General features: G+C 43.3%; 2 protein-coding genes across 3 annotated transcripts in view; both read left to right on the top strand.

Moving 5' to 3' along the window:
* RCAN1 (regulator of calcineurin 1) overlaps positions 1-20,242 on the top strand; it is a 35,802-nt gene extending 15,560 nt beyond the window's left edge. Inside the window, exons 1-4 of one of the 2 annotated variants that reach the window (XM_066314236.1) lie at positions 10,577-10,667; positions 12,291-12,464; positions 15,303-15,462; positions 20,018-20,242. In XM_066314236.1, coding sequence (XP_066170333.1) covers positions 10,581-10,667; positions 12,291-12,464; positions 15,303-15,462; positions 20,018-20,181 — 585 coding nt within the window. In that variant the 5' untranslated portion in view covers positions 10,577-10,580 and the 3' untranslated portion in view covers positions 20,182-20,242. Of the gene's footprint in view, positions 1-10,576; positions 10,668-12,290; positions 12,465-15,302; positions 15,463-20,017 lie in introns of those variants that run through there. The other variant, XM_066314235.1, reaches the window with a different exon arrangement.
* The window catches only part of RRM1 (ribonucleotide reductase catalytic subunit M1), a 516,096-nt gene that overhangs the window by 83,049 nt on the left and 412,216 nt on the right, over positions 1-20,831 (top strand). The gene's annotated exons all lie outside the window — the stretch shown is intronic.

The raw sequence follows: 20,831 nt of genomic DNA, 5'->3' as shown, positions 1-20,831 counted from the left end.
GGATAAAAGGTGGTGGCCTCAAACTGGTGGAGGGAAGGTTTAGATTGGAATTAGGAAATAAATCCTTCCCTGTGAGGGTGGGGAGAGACTGAGGTGTCCCACATTTGCTGTGGCTGCCCCTGGATCCCAGGTTGGACACTGGGCTTGGAGCCCCTGGGACAGTGGGAGGTGTCCCTGCCATGGCAGAGGTGGCACTGGCTGGGATTTGAGGTCCCTCCCAACCCAAACCAGTCTGGGATTAAATGGTAAACAAAATGATCTCCCAGATCCTGCTTGTTCCAAAGCATTCTCTCCCCAGCTCTGTTTGCTGTACAGCGAGCAGTAATCACTGTTGTTCCTTCAGCAAATGTCACCAGGGAGCAATAACAGCTCTGGGAGGGTTTGGAGCAGCTGGATCCCAGCTGGGAGGGGGAGCAGCCCCTGCAGTGACACCTGTGGGTTATTCTGTAAGGCTACAGCAAATTCCCAAAACCCATCTGGAACATCTGAGGAGCTGGGACAACCAAGGCACTGCTCTGGGTAAAGGTGGTATTGGGCTGTTATGGGGCAGTAAATGCAGAGTTCACTGCAGCGATGGCCCAGGCTGCCTCTTTTATTTCTGTGAGCCTTGAGGAATTGTGCATCTCTGCTGGAGAAACTCCAGCCTGCAGAATTTGGAGGCTTTCCAGTAGGAAAATGCAGGTGCAGCTAAGAAAGGAAAACTCCCCTGGGCCAGCCTGAGGCCGTTCCCTCTGCTCCTGTCCCTGTGCCCTGGGAGCAGAGCCCGACCCCCCCGGCTGTCCCCTCCTGGCAGGGACTTGTGCAGAGCCACCAGCTCCCCCCTGAGCCTCCTTTTCTCCAGGCTCAGCCCCTTCCCAGCTCCCTCAGCCCCTCCTGGGGCTCCAGCCCCTTTGACTTTCAGGGTAGATTTGGAAACAGAACCTTGGTTGCTCCAAGGAAAAGTTGTTAGGCTTCTTTAATTGCTTTACCTGAACCTTTAATGTTCCCTGATTGACTCCTGTTGGAGATGTTGAGTAGGGAATACAGACAGGCTGACACAGATTCATTCCTTTTGCCTTTTTTTTTCCCTCTGTACTGACCTTTTATCTTTACCTCCTTCTTTATCTGGAATGTACAAAGTGAGATAAAAATACCTTGACTTCTTTGGTCTTCTCAGAAAAGTTTCAGGGAAGATTGGATCATATAGAACTAAAATTTCCACCTGCCTTTTGGGGCTGCTGGGGTGATCAGTGTGTGTATCATCAAGCCAGCCAGCCAAAGAAATACTTTTTTACTCAAGGAGTGTTTAAAAGCCTGGGATGCTGACATCAGGCTCTTACTCTGACATCATAAAGTGGATCTGTGTTTTGAAGACGTGATGTGTGATACGTATTGGAATAATGGAATGGGTTGACTTGGGCCTTAAATTCCCCCCAGTGCCACCCCTGCCATGGCAGGGACACCTCCCACTGTCCCAGGTGCTCCAAGTGTCCAGCCTGGCCTTGGGCACTGCCAGGGATCCAGGGGCAGCCACAGCTGCTCTGGGCACCCTGTGCCAGCCCTGCCCACCCTGCCAGGGAACAATTCCTGCCCCAGAGCCCAGCCAGCCCTGCCCTGGGCACTGGGAAGCCATTCCCTGGCTCCTGTCCCTGCAGCCCTTATAAAAAGCCTCTCTTCATCTTTCTTGTAGCTCCTTTGGAGTCTGGAATCTGAATCTGGATCCCAACCTTACACAACCAGCTCAGAATTTAACCTCTCAAAGCTGCTGTCCTGTAAAATGCATCGTGTCCTCATCACTGCTCTTACACATGGGAGCAAAACTGAGCTCAGTTCATTGGCACTGGGTTGTAAATCATGAACCACGTTTGGCTTCAGTGTTCTGTGTCTCATTTGTGTTGTGGCTGCTGCTGGGAGGCAGGAATTGGGGAAGGATGTGCTTCCTATGGGAACATCTGGATCAGGGGGAGCTGTGACCACCCTGGCTTTGACTGGATGGGGTTTGAGTAAAGCCCTGTCAGCTCTGGGGCTGGATTGTGCCACTGCTGCATCTTTGTGGGGAACTTTCTCTTCTTGCCACGGAGGAGAATTAGGGAACTTTTTTAAGGGGACCTTGTGGCCCTGAACAACTCCCTGCCAGGAGGGGACAGGAGGAGAGGGAACGGCCTCAGGCTGGCCCAGGGGAGGCTCAGCTTGGCCAGCAGCAGGAATTTCCCCATGGAAAGGGTGCTCAGGCCTTGGCACTGCCCAGGGAGCTTTGGAGTGCCCATCCCTGCAGGTGTCCCCTGGAGGTGGCACTCAGAGCTCTGCGCTGGGGACAAGGAGGGCTTCTCCAGCCCCAGGGATTTGGGGATTTGGGGATTCCCTGAGCTTTGTTCTGTCCCTTTCCCCCCTGCTCTCTGCTGAGCTCTCACAGCCTGGCTGTATTTGTGTGGGAGTTTCCATTCCCCATCCCTTCATGTTTTGCCTGCTCAGGGTTGTTCTCCTTGTGGCTCTGTCCCCATTTCAGTCGATGTGGGCTGAATTTCTCTGGCATTTCCCTGTTCAGTCCCCAAAGGTGGCACTGTGAGCCCTCCCTGGCCCTGCCCCAGCGTTCCCTGGCTGTCCCTGAGCCCTGGTGATGTGCAGGGCTCCAGCTGTGCTCACTGGCAGAACATGCAGGACACGCTCCAGGAATCCAGGAATCCCACTGGAAGCATGTGCCCTATTCCCTGCACCTCTCCCTCTGCTCAATCTCACTTATAAATAACTTTACAGCTGTTCCCTCTTCATAAAACAGCCAGATCCTCATGCAGAAGGTGCCCCCTCACTCAAGAAATAATCATCCAAAGCCCTTTTTTTTGCTTCAAGAGTGATGTGTTTGAACATGTCCCTTCCTTCTGTCCTGAATCATTTCATCTTGCAGCTCCACAGATCTGTTAATTACTTTCTAGATGGATTTTTTCCCCCTCCTTTGAGCTATTAATTCAAATAAATAACCTTGAAAAGGTCAGAGTGGAGCTGATTTTTCCTGGTTGCAGTGGTAGGAATCTCTCAGGCTTCCTTTATTTCATTGTTACCCAGTGCTTGGGAGAAACCTCTTTTTGTCTTGAGGACTGCAAGAGCACTTTAAACAAACAACTTCCTTCAATTCTACTGTAAATAGTTTTTCTCCAGTCTGAAAAAAAAAAAATGCCCTGTTATAACCCATTTTGCTTTCAAAGCCCTTTTTTAGTTCCTAACAAATCGAGGGGATCTTTGGAGAATTTCCACCTCTTCCCCCTTTTTTAACCTCCACTCTGAGGGAAGGATTTATATAGACAGCTATATTTAGAGAAGCCTTCAGCAAGTTGGAGAGGAGTTGTTGGAGGATTTCCTGCCCTTCCCTTTCCAGAGTTAGCTTTTCCTTGGGTGGCCTGTGCAGGGTTTCTGTGCTGAGCTGCACCCTGCACTCCTGTCCCTGGCACCTTCTTTCCTCCTTTTTTTTTTTTTTTGTTATAAATAGAAATAAGAATCAACACTGCAACTGCAGCTGGCCATGGGGATGGTCTTGTTTCTTTTCCTTGGGGTTTATTGTCATCTTTGGCTTTTTCTTTTGTCTTTGGCTGTTTATTTTCTCTCACCCCACGATATCATGGATTAATTACAATATTGCTGGACAGTCTTCCCTAGGAATTTTCACAGACTTTTAAAAAAGCTTTTTTTAAGGCTGTTTCAATGATCTGAACCCAACTTCTCTTTCTCTGGTGAGGGAAATGTTTCTTGGATTGACTTTGTAAGAACTTTCTCCTTCCCTTTTCTAATCTCCCAACCCAATTACTGCAAAAGGTGTTTCGTAATGTGCTTTTTTCTACTATAAATACATTACCTGTAGATAATTTTGGAATTAGAGTAAAGCAGTTAATGAGTTTAACCAGAAATAAAGGCAATAGAAATAGGCAGAGATTTTTTTTTTTTACAGACTCACTGACATTTACCCCTCTGTAACTTCAGGTGCAGGGAAATGTTTGAGTCTCAAGTTTGTGTTTAATTCTTGTGTCTTAAGGTGCAGAATCCTCACAGCTTTTCCACTGGCTTTCCTATGGGTTTGCCTGACATCTTAGAAAATGGGCACTCATTCCTCTGCCTGTGTTTGGAAAAGGAAAAGATTTTCCTGGAAGTGTAAACCAGAGGTGACTCTGCACCCCAGACACATGCTCTTCAGTCTTTATCCTCAGCAGTAAATATCTGTGTGAACCATTCAGAGCATGCCAGTGCTAATTGTGCTGAGCTAGTGCTCTGATAAATATTTCCAGCAGCCTTTATTTCTGAAAAGATCCCAGAATTGCCCAGCAGTGGAGTTTTCCCACTGAATCCTGCTCTGAGAGGAGCACTCAGCATCACTGCATGGAGCCCACTCCCTATTCCATGGAATGACATCCTTTAAAACTGCACAAACCTTGGCCTCTGTCTCCTGGCCATTCGAGGGAGGAGGTGAAATAGCTGCAGGGCTGTGGAACACTGAGCTCCTGTGTTTGCTGTGACCCAGGTGGTGACAGGAGCTGCTGCCCCACCCAGCTCCGAGCCCCTTTTCCATGGAGTCACCCCGTGGGCATTCCTTGGCTCCATCCAGGGCATGTGGCATTTGGAAAACCAGTTTGTGGGCTTGTGTTGCTGTGCTCTGATTTCTTTACTGTAAATAAGTCTGCACATATTCCTTGTGTAGTTCATTCTGTGATCCCACTGATGCCTGGAGTTTTCCCTTTGCTGTATCCCAGGTTCTGTGGTGCCCAGGGCTGCAGCTCTGAGCTCACAGTCAGTGTCACTCAGCTCTGCACACAGCAGGGACACAAAACAAATCCTTCTCCTGCTGCACACCAAGGACACCTGGGACAAGTTTTCAGGCCCCAAAGCACAAACAAGGGTGGGCTGAGGAGAGAGAACAAGAAGGATGGGACTGCATCACCTGGGGCTGGAACTGGACAATTCAACCCCAATGTGCAAATGGAACAAAACTTATCAAAGTGTGAGACCTCGTGACCATTTGTCCACTTTGTGACCATTTTGGGTCCTTTTTTGACCTTTTTGTGACCATTGTGGGTTCATTTTGTGTTCATTTTGTGTCCACCTTGGCTGTAGCCCTGGCCAGGCTCTTGTCCTGCCCAAGGTGGATCCTTAAAGGCCTTTTAATAAATATCTACTTTATTCTCCAGCTCTGCCCAGTCTCTGTTCCAGCTCAGCCCTCCCAAGGCATCAGTACAGATCTCTGGTCTCGTTAACAAATTGGTTTGTGCAGATGATTTCTCTGCTGGTGGAATGTATTTATTTCACTTGCATCTTTCTGAGGAATGCAGAAAATATAATGCGGAATATATAACTTTAAAACACAGCTTTTTGTAACCACAAAGCAGAAGTTGTTTTCACAGAATTACAGAATGGTTGAAGTTGGAAGATGATTTAGTTTCACCCCCTGCCATGGCAGGGCCACCTCCCACTGTCCCAGGTGCTCCAAGCCCAGTGTCCAACCTGGCCTTGGGCACTGCCAGGGATCCAGGGGCAGCCACAGCAAATTTGGTTAAGGTGTCTGAAAGGAAACCTGGACATTATTTCTTTTTGCAAATCTGACAGGATTTTTCATGAAGTAAAATTCCCTGGCTGCCCAATCCTACCTTAGAACACTTCTGTCCCCAGAATCCTGCAGCAGCCTGAGCCCTGGAGCCTGGCCCTGGCCATGCCTGCCGTGGCAGCACACCCACTCCTGCCTCTCACTTAGCCCCATAAATTCCTCTCATGCCGAGCACACGCAGGTCACAAACACAGGGAGGAGAAGGGAGGCAGAATTATCCCCCAGTATTAATGGTAAAGAAATTTTAGGATGAAATTCTTTACTCAGAGGGCAGTGAGGCCCTGGCACAGGGTGCCCAGAGCAGCTGTGGCTGCCCCTGGATCCCTGGCAGTGCCCAAGGCCAGGCTGGACACTTGGAGCAGCCTGGGACAGTGGGAGGTGGCCCTGCCATGGCAGGGGTGGCACTGGGTGGGATTTAATGTCCCTCCCAACCCAAACCAGTCTGGGATTTTATGTGTTTTGTTTTGGGGGTATTTTTTTGAGGGGGTGAAATCAGGGGAGTGGTTGGGAATGTGAATTCATTTTTGGCCAGTAAAATGAGAGTAAGGTTTGTGCAGGGGTTTGGAGGCAAATGGCTTTAACTCTCTGCCCTCACTCCTGGCTCTGGCTGAGCCAGGCAGCTCAGAATCATGGAATAATTTGGGATTTGGGGCACAGCTTCTCTGGGCACCCTGTGCCAGCACCTCCTCACCCTCACAGGGAGGAATTTCTTTACCAATATCTGATCCAGGTGTCTGCCAGTGCCCACAGAGCTTCCTGATCCCAAACATGCATGGATAGTTCTGGAACCTGTTTGTGCCTTTGTGTCTGCTCCTCCCTGTCCTTTGGCAACCCCCAGGAAAATGAAACCAGTGTGATTTTCATTGTAGATAACTTCAAGATGTTTATCCCTGTCCTGAGGAAGGGCTTAGGCTGGATAATTAACATGGAGACAGGAATAGAAGCTGGGTGTTGATAGGGAAAGAGCAGCAGGTCTGGAGTGGGAGGACAGGGATTACACAAAGAGCACCTCCAAGGGCAGCTGGAAAAGCTGCCAGGGAGGAGAGGGAATGGACAGGATTGTGCTGATTTGTGGCTTTTAGGGGTAATTTTATTGACTTAGAGAACTCCCAAAGTATTTCACTTGGCATTGATTTTCCTTCTCTGCTTGTTTGTTTTGCTGTTGCAGTTATTGGCACTTTTGGTGCCTCATTTCTGCTCCTGTGGCCTCACTTCTTCTCTCCTGTGCCTTACCTATTCTACTGCATGTGGAGATGAAATCGTGGAGCTTGTTATGGCATTCAGTCATTCTGTGATTGAATATCTAAATGTTCTCAGCATTTCATACATTTATTGGACTCTCTGGTTGTTCTTCCAGCCTCCAAAAATGTTCAGAAAATGGTCTCTGCCACATTTCTGTCTTTGGGCAGTGCTGGAGGATCTGGCAGGTGCTCTTGGTGCTTTAGGAGCACTTTAGGTCTTGACTGAGAGCACCTTGTCTGCAATTTTAGAACTCAACTTTCAGAGTGTGAGCCCTGGAATCTGCAGCTCTGAAGGGAAAGCTGAGGAGGTAGAGCTGACCCTGGTGTCCTGTGCCACTGCTCTGACCCCTGTGCTTTCATTCCCAAAGTGCAGCAGCACCAGGGAACCATGAGCTGGGAAGGGACCTTAAATCCCCTCCAGTGCCACCCCTGCCATGGCAGGGACACCTCCCACTGTCCCAGGCTGCTCCAAGTGTCCAACCTGGCCTTGGGCACTGCCAGGGATCCAGGGGCAGCCACAACAAATCTGGGAATTCTATTCCAGGGCCTGCCCACTCTGCCAGGGAGGAAATTTTTCCTAATATCTGCTCTAAACCTGGAATTTCTCAGTGTGAAGCCATTCCCTGTGTCCTGTCCCTGCAGCCCTTGGGAATTGTCTCTCTCCAGGTTTCCTGGGGCTCCTTCAGGCCCTGCAAGGCCACCCTGAGCTCAGCCCAAAGCTTCTCCTGTCCAGGCTGAACAATCCCAGCTGTGGCAGCCTTTCCTCCCAGCAGAGCTGCTCCAGCCCTCTGCTCATCCTGGAGCCTCCTCTGGGCTCTCTGCAGCAGCTCCATGTCTCTCCTGTGCAGGTGATTTTGCCCTGGTTCTGTCTGTAGCTCACCAAGGAGTCTCAAAGAGAGGACAGGAAGCACCAAACTCTCCAAAGAGAGATAAGGGAGCAGAGCTGCTCTCTGATTAGATCAGAACATCAAATCCAGGACTCCTGAGGTGTTGCAATGTTCCTGTCCCAGCCAAGGTGTTTTGCACGTGGGTACCAAACCTTCCAGGAGCTGAGCCTGTGGAGGGAACATTGCAACACTCAGGCTTCAGCAGTGGGGCTTTTGTAACTTTGCCTCGTGGTTTCCTCATCATCTCAGGGCTCTCCTCACAAAGCCCTGCCTTGAGCAGCTCCTCATCACCTGCACCAGGGGCAGTGGGAACTGGGGCTTTTTCTGTGGACAAAGTGCTTGAGTTTGGCATTAATAACTCCAAGAGGTTTATTTAATAGACTCAGAGGCCTGGATTGAGCTGGAAAGGGCAGGGCTGGGTGGGATCTGGGGCAGGAATTGTTCCTTGGCAGGGTGGGCAGGCCCTGGAATAGAATTCCCAGATTTGCTGTGGCTGCCCCTGGATCCCTGGCAGTGCCCAAGGCCAGGTTGGACACTTGGAGCACCTGGGACAGTGGGAGGTGTCCCTGCCATGGCAGGGGTGGCACTGGGTGGGATTTAAGATCTAACCCAAACCTGTTTGTGATACCATGAGTTGTGACACAACCACGTCAAAAAATCGTGGTGATGGTGACAAAACAGAACATTCTCGGAGTGATTTCTTCGGGGCTATAAAAAGGCAAGTTAAAAACATTGTGTGTATCAGTAGGACTTCAACATTTCTTTTAAATCTAGAGAGCACTGTGAGAAAATGCCTTTGTGAGGTGTTCAATTTCTCAGACCCCTTTGGTTTGTTCATTGGCAGGCTCTAGTCCTGGGTTAGAGAACCAAGTTCTGTCTTGTCAAAAGACTTTGACTTCCTACAAAGTCTTCTTCTGAAGTCCTTTTCCCTGGCTCTCAGTAATGTGCAGGTGGCTTTGAGGATGACAATCAGAGAGATTTTTATTGTTTTTCTCATCAGGGACAGAAATATTCCCCAGAGGTGCTGCAGTGACCCGAGGCTGTGACCCCTTGGAGCAGGAACCTGCTCTGCTTTCTTATCAGGAACTTCCCTGGCGTGTGGGCAGCCTGTTTGCCTTTGTGCTCAGGTGATTCATGGCCATTCTTTCCAGGTGAACATCCCCACCTCTGCTTTATGGAGTCACACCTGCTCCTTCCACATCCCAGGTCTGGAGGATCCCTGACTGCAAATTCCAGGTCAGGGACAGGATTTAGGATGTGCTCAGTGTTGTTTTCTGCTTGTGAAGTCTGGATTTCTGTGTGTGCCCAGTGCAGATCTCTCATCCCGTGCTCACTGATGGAATTCATCCTGTTCTTCCCAGGAAAAGTGCTCAGGGGGATTTAGAGTTTGCCCATCCCTGCAGATGTCCAGGGAATGTGTGGATGTGGCACTCAGGGATCTGAGCTGGGGACAGGGGGGTGAGGATTCAGTCCCAGGTTGGGCTGGATAATCCTGAAGTGCTTTCCCAACTTTTCCGTGATCTTTAGGTGAAGACTCCCAAGAAAAGTTCTAAGAAATTGTATTAAGCATTCTTTACACGCTGTGGGAACTTTTACACTGAGGTAACCTAAAAACAGCAGAGAGTTTGACTTTAAATGGGGATTTAGCAAGTAGACCTCGTAAAAAGGGAGAATAATCTTCATGTTTAAACTTAGCACTGTGCATTGCTGGCAGGTATTCCTTAAAACTTGGTGCTTCTCTCATAAATAAAACAGAATAAACTAAAGGCACTTAAATTTTTGACTGCATTATAATTTTGGAGCTGAGAGAGTTCCAAATAGTTTGTGAAAGCTTCAGTTTAAAGTTCATGAATTATTTGAAATGGTGGTGAGGTTTTTTTAATGGTTCTTGATTTAAAAAAACAAAACAAAAAACACACAAAACAAAAAGTCTTTCCCCCCCGCAAAAAAAAAAAAAAAAAAAAAAAAAAACCCACAAGAAAAGACCACAGAAACCTGTGTTCTGTGCTGCTTTTTTGGGGAGGAAAATGCTTTGAAACTGGGATCCAGGTGGCCCAGAAAATGTCAGGAATTCAGGTTCCACACCTGCTCCCTGCTGCTGTGTCTCAGGTTCTGCTAAAACCCTGCCAGCAGATTGCTGAACAAGCTCCTGGTAGGAAAAAGAAGCAAAAACCAACCCCTGACAAAACCCTCCCTGCTCTGTGAGGCTGGGAAAGCGTTTTTAATGAGGCAAGAACCATCATTAATCCCCGGAGTTGCTTTGAAGAAGCTTCCAAACGAATCCTCCTTTGTGATGGGAGGAAAAATCATCTTCCCAAGTCCATCTCTAAATTTCAACCTGTGGAACAAAGGAAAAAAAAAAAAAAAAAAAAAGGAAAAAACGAGCTGAGGGCTTTGTTTTCCATCCCCAGAGAATGAGGAATGAGGCAGTTTTCCCTCTTCTCTTCATCCCAGCCTCTTCTGCCGAGGCAGGAACATTTTCCATCGGTGGCAAACTCGGAGTGGGAGCTGCATGGAATTACTGCCAGTGGAAACTATGCTGCAAGAAAGAAGGCTGGGCAGCAGCTGCCCCTGCTCAGCTCAGCTGGATTTTCCATGCTCCTGGTAATTAGCAGAGGGAAGCTGACTAATTACTGACGTCACCTCTTTCCAGTCCAGCTTACATTTTGTTCCCGGCTCTCTCCAAGCACGCGGGACTCTGCTCAGGAATTCGCTGTCACACACACACACAGGATGCTCTGAGAGCTATTTTTTTTTTTTTAATTTCTTCCTCATCAAGGGCTGGACTGGCTTTACCCTTATAAAAACTCAGCGTGCAGCAACCAGAGCTCCTGAAAAAAAACCCCAAAATCCTCAGGATTTCAGCAGGAATAGCTGCTTGGGGCACGCGAAATGCATTTCCGTAATTTCCATTACACTTTCAGCTCGCTCATCGCCTGCCTGGCTGATGGGGACATCTTCACCCAGCCAGAAACAAGGGTAGGTTGGATGTGCTCCTTCCTGGGAGCTTTATTTTACTTGGAGGGGTTTGGACTTGCAAGGAAATTCCAGTTTGCCATCCAAGTCTTTGGAGTTTGGGAGTTTGCAGCAGGTTGCGCCGATGGGAGCAATTCCAACTCTGGGAATTGTTTCATTTTAATGGGGAAAATGAGCTCAAGTTTTGTTTTTGTTTTTGGTTTTTTTTTTTTTTATTCCCTCCAAATTTCTTTGACTGTGTGGTGTATTCTGAATTTTCAGCAAATATTTAATTCTGATTTTGGGAGCAAGATCCAGTAATTTGTGATCTATTTGATACTTCTCCTGGGATATTTTTTTTTTCCGATAAGAAATCTTCTTGTGTCTGTATTTAGCTGATTTGGCACTATAAAATAAATAATAAATAATGTAAATATAAAATAATATGAAGTATTTATCAATGCTGATACAGTGAGTTGTTACTGCTAAGATACCTTAAGGACAAGGATATTTTTTTTTTCTTTTTAATGCCAAAGTGACATTTCTGACCTGTATAATCCCGTATTTAAATAAGAAGCCCCCCCAAACCAGATCTCTCTGGGTTTTAATGCAGAATGGGAACTTGGAAATGCAGTTTTGGGGTGTGTTTTCCATGGTTCCATCTGAGCTTTGAGGCTCCCAAATACCAGCTCTGTGTGGGGATGATCCTGCTCCTGTTGCAGAGCTCATTGTGAAGAAGTTGGAGAAGCAGAACAGCTCTGATTTTAAAAATCTCTTTGAAATATACTGATTTTATACCCAGCTGTGGTGAGTGTGTGAAGTGGAGCTTCTTAGGGAGGAAAATGAAATTCTGAATTAGTTTCTGCCTTCTTATGTAAGTTCCCTGCAGTTTTTTTTTTTTTTTCCCTAGTAATTCAAAATATTGTAGTAAAAAACTCTCAATGAAGTTATGTTTATTGTGGCTTTATCCTGAGCTTCAAGGAAGCTTTTAGGGGAGAGAAAATACCTGGAAATTCCTCACATTTGAATCCTGAAGCCGTTGGAATAAAACACTTGGGAAAGACCTGGCAGCTCCAGAGCCTCCTCTTGTGTCTCTCCTTGGGGCTGGGATCCTGCAGGGAGACTGGAAACACTTTCCATAAATGAAATTAAAAATAGCAAAAAAAGCAGGAGACATTCATGGGCTTCATTCTTCGTGCTGAGTCACTGAAGAAAATCACATTTAACTTCAAAATCGGGTTTATTTTTCATTTTTCTCTTAGTAAAACTTGTGTTGGTTCCCTTAAAATCTGCACATTTTGGGCAAAGGCTTGGTGGATGTTTTACAAAGTTTCTGGGTATTAAATTTCAAAGGAACATTTCTCTTCAATATCTTGCTGTTGCTGATTTGTGGTGGCTTGTTTATTCCTGCTATTAATACAAAAAGTGATAATTATGGTCATTATTAATAATCTGTTCTGATGGTACAGAGAAATAAGGGATGAGGTAGAAAACTTCTTTCTAGAAAGAAAAAGGGAAATAAATGAAGCTGTTGCAATAATCAATATTCAAGAGTGGTAGTCTGTCCTCATTAACAACTTTTCACATCTAATTAATTGCTTTATGAGTGTTTAATACTGATTTTCTGCTCTGCTCCTTTCTCTGCAGGCCAAATTTGAATCCCTGTTCCGACCCTACGACAGGGAGCTCACCTTTCAGTATTTCAAGAGCTTCAAAAGAGTGAGAATAAACTTCAGCAACCCTTTGTCTGCAGCAGATGCCAGGATCCAGCTGGACAAGACAGAATTCCTTGGCAAAGAGCTCAAACTCTATTTTGCTCAGGTAAAAATTAAAAAAAATCAGCTTTTTTGGGGGGGTTATCCTTGGGGAAATGAAAGCTTTTTTGTTCCCACAAATCCTCCAAGTGATGGGTGTTTGGAAAACTTTGGGATAACAGGGTTGGAAAGATGAGGGGAGTTTAACCCTTTAAATGTTTTGTGCAAGTTTCTTCATGGTCTTCTAAAGAAATTTGCTTTCTTTCCTAGAGTTTCTTCCAAATTTCTCTGAAAAATCTGTGAATTGTTTCAAGTATTTCTTATCTCAGCATCCCAGAATTCCTTCAGGGTCATTTTTTGATTAATTATAGAACTCAAAGTTATTCCAGAGCTCCATGGATTTGGAGACTGTTGGTATTTCCCATTTATTGGATAACCTGGGATGGGAAATGAGCACATTCCATGAATTTAAAGGGCTGGGGGAGACCAGGGGGGCTCTGCCAGCATCCAGGGAGTCCCTGGGGGATCCAGGCTCTGGAGCTGCACATTCCAGACTGTAAATGCACATTCCAGTCTTTGGGATCTCCTCTAGAGCAGCTCTGGAGCTCTCTCCTCCTGCAGAAATTCAGGCTCTGGCAATCAGGCCGCTTTTCCAGCTGTTTTTCCCTCTGAAAATGGAGTGGGAAAATGAATCCAGGAGTGTTGGACACCTCCCATGATCCAGCTTACTTTTATCCCTGCTGGAATTCCCTCCACTCTGGCTTTTGGGGATGACTCCCCATTTAGGCCTTAGAGGCCCTGTGCTGCTGCTGGTGGTTTGGGAGGGCAGATGTTGGATTTCAAGGGAAGAACATCCTGTTGGAATTTCCCTTGGAGCAGTGTCCTGTTGGAATTTCCCTTGGAGCAGTGTCCTGTTGGAATTTTCCTTGGAGCTGTGTCCTGTTGGAATTTCCCTCGGAGCTGTGTCTTGGCTGGTGCTGCCACCCTGAGTACTGGGCAGGGCATGACATCTCTGTCCCTTTCCCGTTGCTCTGAGTCAGGGATTCAGGAATTCAGGGGTCCAGGGATTCAGGAATTCAGGATTTCAGGGGTCCAGGAGTCCAGGCATTCAGGGGTTCAGGAATTCAGGTATTTGGGATTCAGAATTGAGGGATTCAGAATTCAGGGATTCAGGGGTACAGACATTCAGAATTCAGGGATTCAGGAATTCAGGCATTCAGAATTCAGGGATTTGGAATTCAGGCATTCAGAAATTCAGGGATCCAGGAATTCAGGGGTTCAGGCAATCAGGGATCCAGGAATTCAGGGGTTCAGGCAATCAGGGATCCAGGGATTCAGGAATTAATGGATTCAGAATTCAGGCATTCAAGGATCCAGGAATTCAGGGGTTCTGGAATTTGGGGATTCAGGAATTCAGGCATTCAGAATTCAGGGATTCAGGCGTCCAGGCATTCAGAGTTCAGGGTTTCAGGGGTTCAGGAATTCAGGGATTCATGGATTCAGGAATTCGGGGTTTCAGGCATTCGGGGATCCAGAGATTCAGAAATTCAGGGTTTCAGGCATTCAAGCATTCAGGGGTCCAGGGATTCAGGCACTCAGGGATCCAGGGATTCAGGGGTTCAGGCAATCAGGGATCCAGGGATTTAGGAATCCATGAATTCAGAATTTAGGAATTCAGGCGTTCAGGAATTCAGAGGTTCAGGCAATCAGGGATCCAGAGATTCAGGAATTAATGAATTCAGAATTTAGGAATTCAGGGTTTCAGGCATTCAGGGATCCAGGTATTCAGGGGTTCAGGCAATCAGGGATTCAGAGATTCAGGAATCCATGGATTCAGAATTCAGGCATTCAGGGATCCAGGAGTTCAGGGGTTCTGGAATTTGGGAACTCAGGCATTCAGAATGCAGGGATTTGGAATTCAGGGATTCAGGCATTCAGAATTCAGGAATTCAGGGATTCATGGATTCAGAATTCAGGGTTTCAGGGATTCAGGGATCCAGGAATTCAGGGGTTCTGGAGTTTAGGCATTCAGGAATTCAGGCATTCAGAATTCAGGGATTCAGGAATTTAGACATTCAGGAATTCAGGGATTCAGAAATTCAGGGATTCAGGAATTCAGGCATTCAGGGATTCAGCAATTCAGGGATTCAGGAATTCAGGGATTCATGAATTCAGAATTCAGGGATTCAGGAATTCAGAATTCAGGGATTCAGGAATTCAGGGTTTCAGGCATTCAGGGATCCAGGGATTTAGGAATCCATGGATTCAGAATTCAGGCATTCAGGGATCCAGGAGTTCAGGGGTTCTGGAATTTGGGAATTCAGGCATTCAGAATCCAGGGATTAAGGGGTCCAGGAATTCAGGCATTCAGGAGTTCAGGGTTTCAGGCATTCAGGGGTCCAGGGATTCAGAGGTTTCGGCAGTCAGGGATCCAGGGATTCAGGAATTCATGAATTCAGAATTCAGGCATTCAGGGTTTCAGGCAATCAGGCATTCGGGCAATCAGGAATTCAGGGGTTCAGAATTCAGGCAATCAGGGATTCAGGGATTCCGAATTCAGGCAATCAGGAATTCATGAATTCAGAATTCAGGCAATCAGGAATTCATGAATTCAGAATTCAGGCAATCAGGAATTCAGGGACTCAGAATTCAGGCATTCAGGAATTCAGGGTTTCAGGCATTCAGGAATTCATGAATTCAGAATTCAGGGTTTCAGGCAATCAGGCATTCGGGCAATCAGGAATTCAGGGATTCAGAATTCAGGCAATCAGGAATTCAGGGGTTCAGAATTCAGGCAATCAGGGATTCAGGGGTTCAGAATTCAGGCAATCAGGAATTCAGGGGTTCAGAATTCAGGCAATCAGGAATTCAGGGACACTCTGGCTTTCTGTGGTTCCTCCTGCAGACGCTGCACATCGGCAGCTCCCACCTGGCCCCTCCCAACCCCGACAAGCAATTCCTGATCTCCCCCCCGGCCTCTCCTCCCGTGGACTGGAAACAAGTGCAGGATGCCACCCCAGTCATCAACTACGACCTGCTCTATGCCATTTCCAAGCTGGGGCCAGGTAAGAGGGGAAAACACGGAATTCTGGGTTTGAAAGACGCCTCAGAACCTCCTGGATTGCTAAAGCTTGCCAAGAGATTTTTATTTCCATTTGAGTTTATTTCTGTTTTTTTTTTTGTTTTGTTTTTTTTTTTTTTTTTTGTTTTTTTTTTTTTTTTTTTAAATTTCTGGTTATATTTTATTTCTGTTTATTTTGATTTATATTTAATTTCTATTTGTGTTATTTTTCCTTCTATTTTTATTTATTTTGATTTATATTTTATTCCTATGTATATTTTATTTCTATTTAATTTATATTTTATTTCTGTTTATTTCTATTTCTGTTTATTTCTATTTTTCTTTATTTCTTTTATTCCTATTCCTATTTATTTCTCTTTCTATTTGTGTTTTTCTTCCTGTTTATTTCTCTTTCTAGTTCTAGTTCTATTTTCTTTCTCTTTATTTTTCTTAATTTATTTTTCTTTTTATACTTATTTTCTTTCTGTTCATATTTTGTTTCTATTTTCCTATTTTCTTTCTATTCCTATTCTCTTTCTATTTATTTTTATTTCTGTTTGCCTCAGAGGAAGAAACTGCTACTGAGTGGAGGAGGAACTGTCAGTATCCACCAAAAATTCCTTGGATTTAAGAGGAATAAATTCCTGCCACTTCTTCCCTCAGTGATTAATAAGCACATCCCTTAATTTCCTTTTCTCCCATATTTTATCCAACTTACCCCTGAAAATTGGTGCAAATTAATCTTTCCTTAGATCCAACTCAGATTTAACCTGTTTGGAGCTGTATCAATAATTTTAGGGGAGAGAAAAATGGGCACATTTAATAACAGGATTAAAGAGAATAAAAACAGTGTCAGACTCATTTTACTGCAGGATTTTTTAAATTCCTGTTCCCCTCCAAACTCAGGGAATTGTAAAGGCTGGAGAAAAGGGCAGGACACAGCTTTGAGCTGCTGCATGTTGGGATTTAAAACTGCCCATCTAATTAAATATTTGAATTAAATAAAAATTTAAATAAAATCTAAACCATAAATATAAAAGACATATTAATAATAAATATAACAAGTATAATAAAGATAATAAAACAATTTAAACATATATTATTATTCTATAGAATATATACTATAGAATATAGTTTAAATGTTAAGTATATAATATAACACATAATAAAAATATAACAGTAATGATTATTTTAATTATTAGATGAAAACAATAAATGAACCATTAGAATAAACCAGAATATATATTAAATATATAATAATGATGAAATATTTTTAATCAAAGCTTTTATGTCCCTGAAATGGATTTTGGAAGCAGAGGATGTTTTTGATGGAACACTTGGAATGAATAAAGAAAGAAATGAATAAATAACTCAGTAACACAGCAGCCTCTGTTTGTGTGGGAGTTCATCATGTTCCTTTGCTCCAGGTTTTCGTTGCAAATTTTAGGAAAACCAAAAGAAAAAACCAACCAAACAAAAAACCCTTTAAAAGATATATTTTAAGTCTTTTCAAGCATTAAATATTGGTGTTTTCTGTGTTACTGAAAACACCTCCCTTTCCCCTGCCTTTTTCTTCTATTTTCACTTCCCCTTTCCCTTCCCCTTCCCTTTCCCCTTCCTTTTTTTCCCTTTTTCTCCCCCTTTTCCTCCCTTTTTTCTCCCTTTTTCCTCCCTTTTTCTCCCTTATTTCTCCCTTTTTTCTCCCTTATTTCTCCACTTTCCCCCCTTTTTTCTCCCTTTTTTCTCCCTTTTTTCTCGCTTTTTTCTCCCTTTTTTCTCCCTTTTTTCTCCCTTTTTTCTCCCTTTTTTCTCCCTTTTCCACCCTTTTTCACCCTTTTTTCACCCTTTTTTCACCCTTTTTTCTCCCTTTTTCCTCCCCTTTTTCTCCCCTTTTCCTCCCCGTTTGCTCCCCCGTTTCTCCCCTTTTTCTCCCCTTGTTCTCCCTTTTTCCTCCCTGTTTCTCCCTTTTTCCTCCCTTTTTCTCCCCGTTTTTCCTCCCTTTTTCCTCCCTTTTTCTCCCCTTTTTCTCCCTTTTTTCTCCCCTTTTTCTCCCCTTTTTCTCACTTTTTTCTCCCTTTTCCCCTTCCCTTTTCCCCTCCCTTTCCCAGACTTTTAATGTCTAGTCTTTTGATTAATTTATTAATTGTGTTGTTATTTAGTTAATAATAATTATTCAGCCTCTGCTTTCAAGCAATTTCTAGATATATTTTAATAGTTTTTATATAGTTCATAGATACATTTTTATATTCATTTTATATAAAAAATTTAAATGTTATAATTCTTACAAATTTTTGTTGTCTTTTTCCATATATAAATATAACATATAAAATGTATATATAAAAACTATAACACATAAAATTAATATAAAATTTTCATGTTATAATTCTCTATACACTTTTATATGTTATAATTTCATATAAATACAAAAATCAATAATATTAAAATTTTATATAAAAATACCACATAACATTCTTATACAATTTTAATATATAAATTTTATATTACATAATTTTAATATAAGAAATTAAAATGTATAAAACACGAACCCTAGAAAACATAGAAAATTTAGATACTATAATTTTAACATATAATTTCAATACCCTATTTTATATATATTTATATATATATATCATAATTTATATATTTTTGCATATTGTAACTATATATTGAAATTCTATAAATTTTTATATAAAAATTATATTTTCTATACATAAGTATAGAAATGGTAACATAAAAATTTCTATATAAAAACTAACAACATTTATATTTTTGTGTATAATTAAAATTATAATTTTATATAATTTTATAAAATAATAACAATTTTATAAAATCTTATAATTTTAAATACAAATATAAGAAATCAAGATACAAACCATAAACTTTATCTATTACAATTTTAAGTCATAATTTTAATACCCTATTTTATATACCATTTTCTGTGTATTACAATTTTTCTATCTACTTTTCAGATACAATATAATTTTTCTATTCTGGAAAAATCCACCTCTCCATCCATCACTCAACCAAAGCCTTCAGGATGTTCCACCTTGACCCCTCCTGCCTTTTACAATTCCATCTCTGCCCCATTTCCCTCTTTAAAAATCCCATTCAAAAATCACCCTGTCCATGAATTCCTCAGGAATTCCATCCATTTATCCATCCATTTATCCATCCCTTTATCCACCCATTTATCCATCCATTTATCCACCCATTTATCCACCCATTTATCCACCCATTTATCCACCCATTATCCACCCATTTATCCACCCATTTATCCACCCATTTATCCATCCATTTATCCACCCATTTATCCACCCATTATCCATCCATTTATCCACCCATTTATCCACCCATTTATCCACCCATTTATCCACCCATTTATCCACCCATTTATCCACCCATTTATCCATCCATTTATCCACCCATTTATCCACCCATTATCCATCCATTTATCCATCCATTTATCCATCCATTTATCCATCCTTTTATCTACCCATTTATCCATCCATTTATCCACCCATTTATCCACCCATTTATCCACCCATTTATCCATCCATTTATCCACCCATTTATCCACCCATTTATCCATCCATTTATCCACCCATTTATCCATCCCTTTATCCATCCATTTATCCACCCATTTATCCATCCATTTATCCACCCATTTATCCACCCATTTATCCATCCCTTTATCCATCCCTTTATCCACCCATTTATCCATCCATTTATCCACCCATTTATCCATCACTTTGGGTCAGATTGCAAAGATGATTTTCAGCCTTGGAGTTTTGGAAAGAGGTTCTCAAAAATCTCTTTTTTTTGTTTTAAATCACAATTTAGTCCTAAACCAGGCTCTTTAATGCTGCCTCCCTTGTATTAAATATAACAGATATTACAAATAATAATCATGCAGCCCTACAGAACAGGGCCACAATTGGGTTAATTATCAGAAGATTTTGAAAGGGAGGTGGTGATGAATTTATTTGATCACTCAGAATCTATCCAGAATCTATTCAACAGCTTAAAAAAATGACAATTGATGATGGGGTCAACAACCTGATGGTGATCAATATTCCATCAATGTTTCTGTCAGAGTGTCTCAGAGCTGAGAGAAAACAGCTCAGCTTTCCAGACTGGATCAGCACATCTTAACAAAAAATCATTTAAAATGAAATAAAACCTTCACCTCGATGGGAATCAGTTTTGACAAAAAGGATTTGAAGTTGTAGGGACTTGATGAAACTCTCGTGTAATAGAATTTGAAACTGATAGAACATAAACTTAATATTGTTTACAAAGCTAACAAACCACACAAACACACTTTAATAAACTGATTAAACTGTTTAATAAACTTTACAAAGCTTCAACTTAAGTGAGCTTAAAGTAACAGGGTCTAAACTTAACAGAACTTCAACCAAGATCATTTCAGCTGAGCAATATTTAAACCGAACCGCGCTTGAACTTGACTTAATTAATATTCACAGGGGGCTAAAATATGAACTAAACTAACTCAATTTAATAAATGACTTTCGATTCAACTTGATTTCTGCTTTCCCCAGGAGAGAAATACGAGCTGCATGCAGCCACTGCCACCACCCCCAGCGTGGTTGTCCACGTGTGTGAGAGTGACCAGGAGGACGACGTGGAGGAGGACACCAAGAGACCCAAACCCAAAATCATCCAGACCCGTCGGCCTGACTACACTCCTGCCCACCTCAGCTGAGCTCCTGCTGCTTTTTTTTTGGAGTTGTTTTATTATTTTAGGGTTTGTTTTGTTTTTTTTTTTCCAAAGGATTTTGGAGGAAGAAAACTTACTGCCAGAGAACAGCAGTTCTCATGGTTTGGTAGCTGCAGCTGCAGGAGGAGAATTCCGAGCTGGGGGTTTGCTCCAAATGAAGGAATTCCGTGCTCAGTTTGGTTGCTGAGTGTTGATCCGTGGGCTCAGCGAATTCCCACGTCCCTGGGAGCAAAGGAGGGGACATTTTGGGATGTGACAGGACAAACTGGGCTTGTTTTTTCAGGGGGGGAAAGCAGCTTTTCCCAGAAATCCTCCAAGTGATGGGTGTTTGGAAAACCTTGGGATAACAGGGTTGGAAAGAGGATGGGGATTTGGGAACTTTTTCTTACACTAGGTTTTGTGCATGTTTCTTCTTCTTGGTCTTCTCAAGTAATTTGCTTTCTTTTCTAGAGTTTCTCCCAAGTTGCTGGAAATCTGGGAATTGTTTCAAGTATTTATTATCCCAGAATTCCTTCCTGGATGTGTACATACATGATATATTTATATTTGGGGTTATTGGCACTCCTTTTCCAGTGGGATCCAATTCCTCCAGCACCTGCTTTTGGTGCTCTGGAAGTTGTTGTGCTTTTAAAATT

The sequence above is a fragment of the Sylvia atricapilla genome, chromosome 2 (assembly GCF_009819655.1).
Source record: "Sylvia atricapilla isolate bSylAtr1 chromosome 2, bSylAtr1.pri, whole genome shotgun sequence".
Classification (NCBI taxonomy): domain Eukaryota; kingdom Metazoa; phylum Chordata; class Aves; order Passeriformes; family Sylviidae; genus Sylvia; species Sylvia atricapilla.
Note: the sequence above shows the minus strand (reverse complement) of the source record. Positions and strands in the feature narration are given on the sequence as shown.